Genomic DNA, 14353 nt, shown 5'->3' with positions numbered 1-14353 from the left:
CCCCCGCCCTCCCCGCTGTCAGCGCGGCGATAAGAAGCGTGGGTCGCTTATCATCGTCTCACACCATCCCTGGCCCGCGACGTAGGACCGAACACGCTAATCTAATTTTAAACATTCACTCATCGGCACGATCTTCCACGATGTGCACGTACGACAGACGATTGGCTCGTGACAAATCGCCAAAGGGCGAAGCACCTGTCGCGAATGAGAACCCGGAATTGCGCTGCAATTCGACGTTTTCGCGAGAGTCACGCGTCAACGTGAAGAGGTTAGAAAGCTCTCAGCTTACAATTAACCTTAATCTACTTTGCCCCTAATTTGCTTCCTGTTTCTTGTTTTCTGTCTTTTTTTAGTTGAAGGCTTAAGGTGTGAATCAGAAAGAGATAAAGAAAAAGAAACTAGACGCAAATAATACATTGTAAATCAAGCTTTAAGTCTGATCTACAATGTGCTCTTTGCTTCCTGTTTCTTGTTCTCTGTCTTTTTTTAGTTGAAGGCTTAAGGTGTGAATCAGAAAGAGATAAAGAAAAAGAAACTAGACGCAAATAACACATTGTAAATCAAGCTTTAAGTCTGATCTACAATGTGCTCTTTGCTTCCTGTTTCTTGTTCTCTGTCTTTTTTTAGTTGAAGGCTTAAGGTGTGAATCAGAAAGAGATAAAGAAAAAGAAACTAGACGCAAATAACACATTGTAAATCAAGCTTTAAGTCTGATCTACAATGTGCTCTTTGCTTCCTGTTTCTTGTTCTCTGTCTTTTTTTAGTTGAAGGCTTAAGGTGTGAATCAGAAAGAGATAAAGAAAAAGAAACTAGACGCAAATAACACATTGTAAATCAAGCTTTAAGTCTGATCTACAATGTGCTCTTTGCTTCCTGTTTCTTGTTCTCTGTCTTTTTTTAGTTGAAGGCTTAAGGTGTGAATCAGAAAGAGATAAAGAAAAAGAAACTAGACGCAAATAACACATTGTAAATCAAGCTTTAAGTCTGATCTACAATGTGCTCTTTGCTTCCTGTTTCTTGTTCTCTGTCTTTTTTTAGTTGAAGGCTTAAGGTGTGAATCAGAAAGAGATAAAGAAAAAGAAACTAGACGCAAATAACACATTGTAAATCAAGCTTTAAGTCTGATCTACAATGTGCTCTTTGCTTCCTGTTTCTTGTTCTCTGTCTTTTTTTAGTTGAAGGCTTAAGGTGTGAGTCAGAAAGAGATAAAGAAAAAGAGACAAGAGGCAAATAACACATTGTAGATCAAACTTTAAGCCTGATCTACAATGTGCTCTTTGCTTCCTGCTTCTTTCTCTTTATCTTTTTCTGACTTTCAGTCAGAAAAAGATAGAAGACATTTTTCTGAGTCAAAGTTTTCTGACTTAAGTTTTAAGTCAGAAAAAGATAGAAGACAAGAAACAGAACGCAAAGAGCATATTGTAGATCAAGCTTTAAACACACTGAAAACAAAATGGCACTGGCAATTGGCACTGGCAATTGGCACTTGTAACTATAATCACACAGAGGAATAATCATTATAAATTATGGTCCAAGAAAAACATTTTCTATTAAATTCTGTAATAATGTTAGCGATAATAACTTTACACGCACATTATCGCTACTGTTTTACTGCAATAGATATGGTTGGACTAAAAAATAACTACAACTTTAGTTGGATCGATCATTGGTTTTTTCTCTCAATGCACAGTCTTCGCGCTGCGAGATAGTTCACTGAATTCAAATATGCAATTTCGAGTCGATCGTGAAATTTCGAGATTTCAACTCGAGATACACATCTGCCACGACCAACGTCCAACATTACGATCTACGATTTGCCGGTAAAATTTGACATACACTGAGAGAAGGATTTAGTAAATATTACTAAAATTTGATTATTATTACTAAATGGTAGACGAAATATAGCGGGCCAAAGCTATGGCAATATTTATTAATTAATTTAGTGTAAAATAAATTATTTATTTGACAGAAGTAAAATTTATTTGCTTCCAGAATATATTTGGTAAATAAAACTTATTGAATAGTTGAGCAAAATAAGCGATTTTGTAATAGTTACAAAATTTTTGGTAGGTTCAACCAACCATCTGTAGTAATAGATATTGAAACGATGTAATAACTGCAAATGAATGAATTTTTCGTTGTGCCTGCAACAAAACATACTTATACTAGTAACAAAATAGAATTCGTACTGAATCTTTTATTATATGGGATATAACAATTTCATAACAATTATCAAATATCTGTTCATAACTGTAATATATTTCATATTAAATATTTAACATTAAGTAACTATTACTAAATTATTTAATTGATGTTACTGTGAATGCAATTACGTCATACTCCCGATCTATTAAATATTTAGTAATTATTATAATATTTAGTATTAGATACTAAGGATTCAACGAATTTCTATAACTAAATGCAGTTTGTTATAATTACCAGTCTTTTCTCTCAGTGCACCCTTTAGAATTCAGTCGTGTTTCCTTCACCGACCTATTTCAATTTATCGAGAAAATCGAGAAACACAACGGCGAGACAGTCCCATCCGGAGATCGCGACGGTCTGACTGAACAATGAAAATTATTCATCATTAATAATATTCCTGTATCAATGAAACATCCGCTAAATTAACGAAATACGACACGACGCCGCGGGTATAACGCGTACGCATTTTAATGGCACGTCCCGAAAGTTTTTGCTTTCGGGAGAGCTCTACACGAGGGAGAAGATGGATCAGCCACCCTTCTCCTTCACCCTCATGCTGCCTACAGGTGGTAGCTGAGGAGAGGAGTGTGCCCGGGTGGCGCGCGGCGGGTGGAGGCGGATTCCGCGTCGGGTATAATAGAGGGTGCAGCAGCCCTTCTCCGCTCACTCTTTCACCACGTGTCGACTCGTCGACGATACAGACGGCCGCCGATAACGCACGATAACGCCTAGTTCCACCAGAGAGTAAGTTACAACGCGCGTCAGCAGCCCGGGTCGTCCTGAATCCGTATGTTCGAGAAGTACGGATTACACGTGTCAACAATTTCCCCTTGAAGCTTCGCGTAATTAATTTGTCTTTCTTCTTCGCGGCACTTTCAACTCGCGTAACTTGCATCCTCGAAGAATGCGGATTCAGGGAGAACTCTGAAAGTCCCCTCTCGATCGTGCACATCGTCTGACGGATCTCTGATCCGATGGAAGCGACGGAAATTAGAATAGGAACCATCAATTGTTTCTGCTGTCGAGAAATGAAACTCTCGCCATTATTCTTCATGGAATATCACAATGGATTATTATATTCGTTAGGAGTTTTCTCATCTCGAAGATGGAACTTGTCGATCGGTCAGATAATACATAAATTCTCGGCCGACCTCCAATTGTGTCTAGATGACATAATACTAACTAGATATCATACGCATACGCGATATCTCTCGCGTATCTCTCACTACTTTCGTATTGCATCCCCAATGCTAAACGGTGCGCGCTTCAAACGGCCGCGAGCTTCTGCGTCGAACGCGCAGCAAATCCGCGAATTGATTTCTAATCGTTTTGTTTGCGACACACGCTCTCGCGGTGTGCGTCGTCATCGTCGTCGTTATCATCTTCGGCGTAGTCATTGAAAATTGTGGCGAAATCGATTTAGAATCTATAAATTATCGTTAAACGCGACCTACCGCTCGCATATGCGCGGAGATCGAGCCAGCTCCGTCGCGCGAGACACGTTCTTCTCATTATACACTGAGAAAAATTGAAAATTTATTTGATATGAAGTTAATTTATAGAAATAAATACTTTATTTCACAGCAATAAATCTTATTTTGCAGAAATAAACCTTACGTATCTCACACAGAAAAACTTTCAAGTATTTTTTTCTCTTTCAGTGTATATACATTACCACTTCTTTTATAATTATTCTATATTTTATAATAATATATATATATATATATATATATATAACATTTATAGTTAGTATTGTTTAGTTTATAATATCAGCGCATTTATAGTTTTATTATGTCATTATTATATTCTTGTATTATTAATGCCTCATTCTTGTATTATTGTTATTGTACACGGTATTTTGACCCGCGCCGTCCGATAGCCGCAACAGCAAAACAGTCATTCTCCACTTGGCACGGAATCGAAATTCCCAAATTGCGTCGCGTCAGTTATTTGCAGATACGCCGTTCGCACATCTCCATTTCTTGTTTGTTTTTAATTATCATTATTATTATTAACGCATATTACGTACGTGACGTTCGCACGCATCCGACAATTTTGTTCTCGATAATTCACTCGTCGTCCCGCGTTACGATTCCGCTGGTTATCACGTGACGGACACCGTCCACCGCATCCGATACGGCTCTATCATCGGTGAAAGGATAATCCGCGATGACCCTTGACGCGCGGCGAACTGGCTTCGACCATGCTGGCTCGCCCGTTTGTCCCGATTCGGTCTCGGCTCGATCTCGACGGGCTAACAAAGTCGGATCCAAACGCGGATCTGGTGCGAGCGCGGCCCGAAGGTCCTGTTTTCAGAGTAATCGCGGGGATGACGCGCGTGCTCTTATCACGCACCACGGCGAGAAACCACGCACGAGAGGTCGCAACGCAATATTATCTGCACGACAATGTTTCTCCTATCTTTTTCTCCTTTTTCTCCCGATTGATCTCGCCGTATGCAACGCGCGAATCAACTCACGACACGTCGTTCGCGCGCGCCCTTCGTCCCTGCGCCCTTCTGGCTCGATTGTTCTCACCCTGAGGCGCCTCTTCTGCTACACTATTCCACTACTTTGCCATCGATGTATTATCACGGTATCCGACCGGTGATTAATTTAAAAAAAGCAGGGAATGTTTTGATTATTTCCACGTACGTTTGGCTTACACGATTTTATCTTGTGATTATTGCAGAGTGCAAGAGGTACGACGGGAATGACGGAGAGAGCGAACTCCGCAAGGACGAGCTTGCGTCTGTTGGCACTGGTCTGGTTGTCCTGCGCCATCAGCTGTGAGGTCTTCGCTGCCGCTCTACCGGTACCCTTGGCGTCGGACTTCACGTACGGGGATCTCGTCGCCGCGGACCCGGAAAGTCTCGTGAGTACATATCTCGTGTCTCATTCCCTAGCCAGCAACTTTTCCTTGAGAGAGCGGAAACGTGAGAAGCGTGAAGTGGCTCGTGAACTCGAAGACTTCAATATGTATCTTCTTGAACAATGGATTAATGTGAAACTTTCGACGTGAAACTTTCTACTTTTCATGTCTGCGTTCCTACACTGAGAGAAGGATTTAGTAAATGTTACTAAAATTTGGTTACTATTACTAAATGGTAGACGTAAATATAGCGGGCCAAAGCTATGGCAATACTTATTAATTAATTTAGTTCTGTAAAATAAATTATTTATTTGACAGAAGTAAAATTTATTTGCTTCCAGAATATATTTGGTAAATAAAACTTATTGAATAGTTGAGCAAAATAAGCGATTTTGTAATAGTTACAAAATTTTTGGTAGGTTCAACCAAACATCTGTAATAATAGATATTGAAACGATGTAATAACTGCAAATGAATGAATTTTTCGTTGTGCTGCAACAAAACATACTTATACTAGTAACAAAATAGAATTCGTACCTACTGAATCTTTTATTATATGGGATATAACAATTTCATAACAATTATCAGATATCTGTTCATAACTGTAATATATTTCATATTAAATATTTAACATTAAGTAACTATTACTAAATTATTTAATTGATGTTACTGTGAATGCAATTACGCCATACTCCCGATTTATTAAATATTTGGTAATTATTATAATATTTAGTATTAGATACTAAGGATTCAACAAATTTCTATAACTAAATGCAGTTTGTTATAATTACCAGTCTTTTCTCTCAGTGTAAGGAAAAAAATCACATGGTTGCCGCACAGTGGGAAAAAATTTCATGTTTCAAAGTTTAGAACTTTGAACAGATTTCGAAGTTTTTTTTTTAATAAAAGCTAATGAAATTTGAAACAACTTTGTGTCGAGTCAAATTATTGCTTTTTGCTTCCCTTCTTTCTAAATCATAAAGAAGTTAAATCTAAAAATTTTTTTTATCAAACAATTCTGACATACTCGAAAAGAGAAACTGAAAACTTATTATGTCAAGAAATAATAATTAATAAAAAAAATCAATAGTTAATAAAACTTTTTATTTACTAAATTTAGATACTATTTCAATGAATCTTGTTTATTAAGATAAGATTTAGTGAGACTATATCAAGGATTCTATATAATTTTTCTCAAGCACACTGAGTGAAATGTCTGATAATACTAACCAGAATTTTATTTAGGTTTACCAAACGTATGGTGAATAATCGTGTAACAAGATATTTAGTCAATGATACCAAACTATCTGGTGAGCGCATTGTCTGAGTAGCATTACAATAATGCTTAAATACGTTTACCAAACCGTCTAGTACAATTCATTTGGTGAATGTTATGAATACAGTTGTGGACTAGTGTTAGACTTCTTACCTAACCTAAAATCTAACCAAATTATATATAATTTTCATATACTTACTGTATATAATCTTCATATATTTACTTCTAAATTCGTCGACATATTTTAAGAAATTTCATTTTTCCGTCAATATTTGACGGTCAATATTTCAGCGTTTACTCTTTTATAGCACCGACGTCTTTACAAATTAGTATAGATGAAAAAGGAAACGTCGCAGCGAGTAACAATTAACTATCGTGTCAATAGTATCACACGTCTAGAGAGAGTTATCAAACTGTCTAGATGTCTACAACTAAATGTCTCGGTATTGACTACCAGATGCGTCGAGGTATCGTAATCAGAATATTGGATACGTGAACCAGATATCGCTAAATTCACTATATTACTAAGAGAAAGAAAATAAGAACTCAATAACAATGATACCAATTAAATATGCTTTGGTGCTCGTTATATTTGGTGCATACTGATTTGTTGCATCTAACATATACTTCTTTGAACTTCATATTTTTACTTCTAGGGCATTTATTACATCTTACTCTGGATGGCAAAATAATTTTAGATCTTTCAGTTTCTTCAACTTTTAAAATAGCTTATAAATATATTGAGTTGTAAGACGTCTCTTAAATTCAGGTTCTACTAACTGAAAGGCAAGAGCTTTTACTCTTTTGCGTGAAGAATGAGTTATATTGAGCTGAAGATTAAGAAATTTATATAGAGAAAGAAATAAGAACTCACAAACGAAGATATTAATCAAAAAATAGGAAAAAAGGCTAATTCGAATTCAAGCACAGGATTAATAGTGCTATGTACCATATGGGTAAAACCTTCCTTATGTTAGGAAATAGAGCAATATTTATTGAACATGAATACTCAATATAAATAATCAAACGTTTCGGCTCAATCATATAAAATCTTCAGTGATATAAAAACTCAAGGTTTACAAAACGAATGCATTACAGGTAAAAGAATTAATTAAAGACCTTAATAAAATGACATGAATGTTATTCGCAGTATTATAGCTGATAAGACCGTTACCCGACTAATATTAAGAAGTTCAAATTAATATTAGGAAGTAGCCGTCATAACTATAAAAAAACCATAAAATAATTTGCATGAGGAACGTTATTACTTGAAACGCCTGATATCGGAAATGATTTACATTAAATTTCAAAAGCATGGACTTAACTCTCAAAAGGACACAGAATATTTGGGCAACGGCTACTGCGGCTTGTTATGAAAATAAAACTCTGTTTCCTTCTCTTCCATGAGTCGTCGCCGCAATGTTAGTGCTCGTGTATATAAATCTGTTATTATCTCTATTACTTAGACGTGGCGATGTTATCGTTGACAGGATCATTTCACTTTTAGCCGAGCTCAACAAAGGTAATTTATATTGACAGTTTTAACTATTTATTATATTTTAATCTTACCTAATTTTATTTCATTTTATGGTTTTTTTTATAGTTATGACGGCTGCTTCCTAGTATTAATTTGAACTTCTTAATATTAGTCGGGTAACGGTCTTGTCAGCTATAATACTGCGAATAACATTCATGTCATTTTATTAAGGTCTTTAATTAATTCTTTTACCTGTAATGCGTTCGTTTTGTAAACCTTGAGTTTTTATATCACTGAAGAGGGTTCATGATTGAGCCGAAACGTTTGATTATTTATATTCATGTTCAATAAATATTGCTCTATTTCCTAACACAAGGAAGGTTTTACCCATATAGCACTATTAATCCTGTGAACTCGAACCTTTTTCCTATTATTTAATTGATATCATTATATTACTTTCATAAGACGAGTATAGTGTCATTCACCAAGCCATTTCTCTCAGTGTATAATCAGGTATGAGTATTTCTAATTTTAATTCAACATCTGTGCCTAATGTTAAATTAAATGAAATATGAAATATATAGAAATATATTAGATGAAATATGAAATGAGTTATCTACTGTTTGATTGGAAAATATTTCTAAATCGAACTTTTTTATGTCTTATTTAAAAAAGAAGCAGAAAACAAAGATTTGACACGGCAAAGTTGTTCCAAATTTCATTAGATTTCATAAAAAAGAAAAGTATCGAAATCAGTTCAAATTTCGGAGCTGTAACCTTTTTTGAAACATGAAGTTTCATTTCATTTCACGCCCATGAAAGAAAGAGCCTCCTCTGTCCGTCCCTTACGGCTCACTCGACACATCCTCGCAGATGTTGCTGAACCGTCTGAAGCAAGTGACGGAACAGAAGCATCGATTAGTCGAGCAGGAGCACGAGATCACCGACGAGCAGATCAATCTCGAGGCGGTACTGCAGGCGAAAGCGATGGAACAACAGCGCAATCAACCGGACTACACGGCGGAGGAACCCGAGTCGGAACCAGAAGCCGAGCCGGAAGCGTTGCCAGTGCCCGCGGCGATGGTCCACCGCGGTCAGCAACAGCCGCCGACATCCGGCAAGCGGAAGCCAAGCACTTGTAAGTACACGTTTCGTCGTTACGTCTTCCCCGAGGAGGAACATCCTCCCAACAGGGAGAATCGCCGTCGACGAAAAGTTCCGCGCGAGAAAGAGAGATTCGTCCGCGTCATCAGTTGTTGAAAATATTTGTCGATTAATTCCATAATAGAGAGTTTTTATAATACAAGAACGCTTTAGATACGGTGAACGCTAAAGTCACGTTATTGGGTCGAAAGACAAAAATGCGCATGCGCATCGTTCACCGTAACGTTGACCAAATAACATGCGACGTTATTTTTAAAAGAATAAGATTCACGATTGACGTCGACGTTATGAGGCAGTTTTTGTGATGTGTCTCTCAGATCCCGATGAAAAATTTTTCATGCAAAATTTTGTATGAAATTTGTCCATACATAATTATGTATAATTATATATAATCATATAAAATTATATATAATTATACACAATTATATATAACAATATGTATAATTACATATAAATTTATGCGTAATTATGTAAAATTATATATGAATTTATATATATAATTATATATAATTATATATATAAGTAGAATGTATGAACATAAATGGACAAATTTGATACATAATAATATATAATTATATATAATTTTATATAATTTTATATAATTATATATAAAAAATTTTTCATTGGGATACGATAACGCTAAAGTACGTTCCAATATTCAGTGTCAATATTTCAAATCTATAGAATATGTAACACAAACTGTATATTCGCAGTACTGGCAGTGAATATCGAAACGTACTTTAGCGTTCACCGTACCTAAAACGCTATTGCAAAAATTCTCTATTTAATGGAATTAATCCCGTAAGTTAGGAGTTTATTAATTAACAATAAACTTGCGATAGATTTACGAATACGTAAACTTATAAAATACTTGCGCAACAAGTAACATTTACTTGAATGCAATTTTATTTCTCTGTGTGCGCAACTCACACCACTTTTCGATGACTCTACTTGGATACCTTTGTATGTTTCACACGTATGAAAGACTAACTAGAGAGATCGTTTCTCTGATCTGAATTTCGATCTGAATACGCGTTTGCCAGACATTACTTTAGATCTTGACCCTTCCTCTACATCATTTTACGGAAAACACAGAGCTCTGAGAGTGTTCTTTCCCCGAGAGTGGCGGACGAATTCACGTTGAGATCAGACACGTGCAAACAATTCCTACATGTCGGCTATCGAGAGATTTCAGGGGAAATCCGGAAGAGAACGGAGCTTCTCTCGGCTTACGGATAGCTCATGAATAATACTCTTAGAATAATCTTCTGCATTGATGCTCGCTGCCCGGTGCACTTGCTCTCGATGATCGAATTTCCACGCGATATTCAACGGAATGTTTTCTCGCTGTTGCGCATTAAGATATGAAAGGAAGCAGACAAGAGAAAGGAAGCAGATAACGGAGAGCGCTGAGGCTACAATGAAGTTCATTCGCGCATTGAGAAGAAAGCGTGAAAAATGAGAGAAGACTCGCGGACGCCTCGCATCTCTTTGTACGTCCACTTTCGATTGACAACGTCAATTATGCTTCAACTGCTGTACTTTTTGCGAAGGAGCAGAGAGAATTTCGGTGTCGCGAAGTCTCCTCTTCGCGATCGCGAGAGCGCCCGTCGACTCGGCATTAACCTTTAAGCTGCCGGCATTTTTCAAAAAGTGATTTTTTTCCTAAAAAATTTTTCTATATGAGTAACATATATATGGCGTAGAATTTTGAGATTTGTGCAGAGCCACAAAAGTGGCTTTCCCGACAGGGAATGCACGATCAAATATAAAAAATTTTTATTTTCTTAAAAATAGTGTATTTGGGGGTTTTTAGTATCGCTGATTCCAATTTTGAGCATAGATTTATGAAATTTCAAGCCCTAAGCGCAATATTGACAACATAAATAAATATAAACATATAGATTCGTGCCGAGTCTTTTTGTTTGGTTTTTTAATGTTTAATTTCGGTATTTTTTTTACTTTTTTGCTTGTTTTATAATTTTTTATTTTTTATATTTTTAAATTTTTTATATTTTTCAACACATTTATATTTTTTTATATATTTTATGATTTTTTTTATGTTGACTTTTTTCCGCAATTATGATAAAATTTCTTTCAATATAATGATAATTTTCAAAGCAGGGTATTACGCATAATGGAGCATTACAATTAGTGCATATGTTTCGGCAACGTAAGTGCACACTGAGAAAAGAATTTAGTAAGTATTATCAAAATTTGGTTACTATTACTAAATGGTAGACGTAAATATAGCGGGCCAAAGCTATGGCAATACTTAATAATTAATTTAGTTCTGTAAAATAAATTATTTATTTGACAGAAGTAAAATTTATTTGCTTCCAGAATATATTTGGTAAATAAAACTTATTGAATACTTGAGCAAAATAAGCGATTTTGTAATAGTTACAAAATTTTTGGTAGGTTCAACCAACGATCTGTAATAATAGATATTGAAACGATGTAATTCTAAACGATGTAAGCGATGTAAGAATGAATGAATTTTTCGTTGTGCTGCAATAAAACATACTTATACTGGTAACAAAATAGAACTCGTACCTACTGAATTTTTTATTACATGGAATATAATATAAATTTCATAACATATTTAGAGAAAGAACTAAGAACTCGCAAACGAAGATATAAATCAAAAAGTAGGAAAAAGGCAATCCGAGTTCAAGCACAGGACTAATAGTGCTATATACCATATGGGTAAAAACCTTTCTTGTGTTAGGAAATCGTGTAATATTTATTGAACATGAATAATGAATATAAAACAATCATACGTTTCGGCTCAACCATAAACCCTCTTCAGTGATAATAAAATTCAAGATTTACAACACGAACGCATTACAATTAGTAAAAGACCAGGGCAAATTGACATGAATGTTAGTCGTAATATTAAAGTCGACAAGATCGTTACCGAAATAATATTAAGTAATAAATTAATATTAAGAAGTAGCCGTCATAACTATAAAAAACATATAAAATAAAATAAAGTAAGTAAAATTGAAATATAATAAATAATTACAACTGAACAATATAAAATACCTTTGTTGAGTTCAGCTAAAAGTAAACCGATCCTGTCAACGATAACATCGCCACTTCTTCAAAATATAATTACAGATTTATATGCCTAGCATTAACATTGCGGAAACGACTTATGGAAGAGAAAGAAACCAAAACAAAGTTTATTTTCATAACAAGCCATATGGTATATAGCACTATTAGTCCTGTGTTTGAACTCGGATTGCCTTTTTCCTACTTTTTGATTTATAATTTCATAACAGTTATCAAATATCTGCTCATAACTGTAATATATTTCATATTAAATATTTAACATTAAGTAACTGTTACTAAATTATTTAATTGATGTTACTGTGAATGCAATTACGTCATACTCTAGATCTATTAAATATTTGGTAATTATTGTCATATTTAGTATTAGTTACTAAGGATTCAATGAATTTCTGTAACTAAATGCAGTTTGTTATAGTTACCAGTCTTTTCTCTCAGTGTAAGGAAAAAAGTCACATGGTTGCCGCACAGTGAGAAAAAATTTCATGTTTCAAAGTCTAGAACTTTGAACAGATTTCGAAATTTTTTTTAAAATAAAAGCTAATGAAATTTGAAACAACTTTGTGTCGAGTCAAATTTTTATTTTTTGCTTCCCTTCTTTCTAAATCATAAAGAAGTTAAATCTAAAAATTTTTTTTATCAAACAATTCTGACATATTCGAAAAGAGAAACTGAAAACTTATTATGTCAAGAAATAATAATTAATAAAAAAATCAATGGTTAATAAAACTTTTTATTTACTAAATTTAGATACTATTTCAATGAATCTTGTTTATTAAGATAAGATTTAGTGAGACTATATCAAGGGTTCTATATAATTTTTCTGAAGCACATTGAAGGAAATGTCTGATAATACTAACCAGAATTGGTTAATTGATGTTACTGTGAATGCAATTACGTCATACTCTCGATCTATTAAATATTTGGTAATTATTGTCATATTTAGTATTAGTTACTAAGGATTCAATGAATTTCTGTAACTAAATGCAGTTTGTTATAGTTACCAGTCTTTTCTCTCAGTGCAAACAAACGCGAAGCGAGCACCGGAGAGACACGCATTGCTTAGGTTACATACACACATATATGTTTAATATATTTAGTATTTAAAATACTAAAAATAGTAGTATTTTAACCCAAACTTAAAAGCCACAAAAGTGGCTTTCCCGGTAGTCTAAAGGTTAATACAGCCGATTGTGCACAGTATACGCGTATTGATCTGGAGTCGCGTTCGAAAGATCAAAGATGATCAAACGATTTATTGAAACAATTGCCGCGTGACGCACCACGCTCCTCTCGATTAATTCCTCGTACGATTCGCGGCCGAAAATGTTGAGTCGATCTTCGCCGTGGCGAAAATCGCCGGGGGAGCCGACGCTCTCTGATGATTCTCTTACACATCTAGAGAAAAGAAATGGTTCATCCGACTTGAAATTATAGTTACTCTCTATATCCCAACTATATCTCTTGACAAGTTGTTGTTCTAACAAGAAAATGGTAATATTAACATGCATATAAGGTTATTATCGCCGACATTGTAGCAGAGTTCAATAAAAAAATAGCTTTCTCCGCCATGATTTATAGTGATTATTACTCTGTATGATTATAGTCACAAATACTGAACACTCTCTTCTCAGTGTACGAGGGAAGAATTGGTGTGCGCGAATTGAATTGCCGAGCGGGCAGACAAATCATAGCGATGTCTCTTAGCCCCAAGTTCAGGTGAACTTTGCTTTCGCAGATTATTTCGAGCTTCAATCGCAAAGTATGATAGAGAAGGAATGGAAAATCACGACGAATCATTGAATTGACCCCTTCGTCGTTTTGGGCCTCGCTCGTCGCTCGTCGTCTTTCACACGTTTCGCTGCTTGACCTTTGTACTTGTCGCGGCTATCGGTATTGTTATGATTTTTATTACGGCCCCCTTGAACGTCCGAACGATAAGGGAAAATCGACAGCAAATCGTTCGGAGAAGCCGGCATTCAAATAAAAATAACGAACGCAGGATATCGTCTCATGTATATCGGCGTGTCAAACGTGGCACGTGATACACGGCGTGACACATAACGGTTTTAGTTCAAAAAGTGACCATCCAGCGATTACTCGGGGCACTTATGACGTTTGCCGCCAAAAAATCGGCACGCCACGAAAAATATTCGTCACCCGTGCAGAGCACTAGTACAAATAAAAACACCAAAAGCGACATACCACTTTGTGAGGTAATGTCTTTTAGAGGTTATGTCTTAATGTAAAGCTCAAAATATAAATGTAAATATATATATATATAT

The 14353-nt window shown here is 35.4% G+C and overlaps 2 protein-coding genes across 6 annotated transcripts in view; one reads left to right on the top strand and one right to left on the bottom strand.

Moving 5' to 3' along the window:
- The window catches only part of LOC116852147 (DNA ligase 3), a 61102-nt gene that overhangs the window by 35513 nt on the left and 11236 nt on the right, over nt 1-14353 (bottom strand). The window lies entirely within an intron of this gene.
- Nucleotides 1-14353, top strand: part of LOC116852152 — a 25604-nt gene that overhangs the window by 8457 nt on the left and 2794 nt on the right. The window contains exons 1-3 of one of the 3 annotated variants that reach the window (XM_032832213.1): nt 2380-2949; nt 4897-5079; nt 8703-8967. In XM_032832213.1, coding sequence (XP_032688104.1) covers nt 4918-5079; nt 8703-8967 — 427 coding nt within the window. In that variant the 5' untranslated portion in view covers nt 2380-2949; nt 4897-4917. Of the gene's footprint in view, nt 1-2379; nt 2950-4199; nt 4812-4896; nt 5080-8702; nt 8968-14353 lie in introns of those variants that run through there. The other 2 variants (XM_032832211.1, XM_032832212.1) reach the window with 2 other exon arrangements.

The sequence above is a fragment of the Odontomachus brunneus genome, unplaced genomic scaffold (genome assembly GCF_010583005.1).
Source record: "Odontomachus brunneus isolate Ranch 3 - 2012 unplaced genomic scaffold, Obru_v1 Obru_scaffold_203, whole genome shotgun sequence".
NCBI lineage: Eukaryota > Metazoa > Arthropoda > Insecta > Hymenoptera > Formicidae > Odontomachus > Odontomachus brunneus.
Note: the sequence above shows the minus strand (reverse complement) of the source record. Positions and strands in the feature narration are given on the sequence as shown.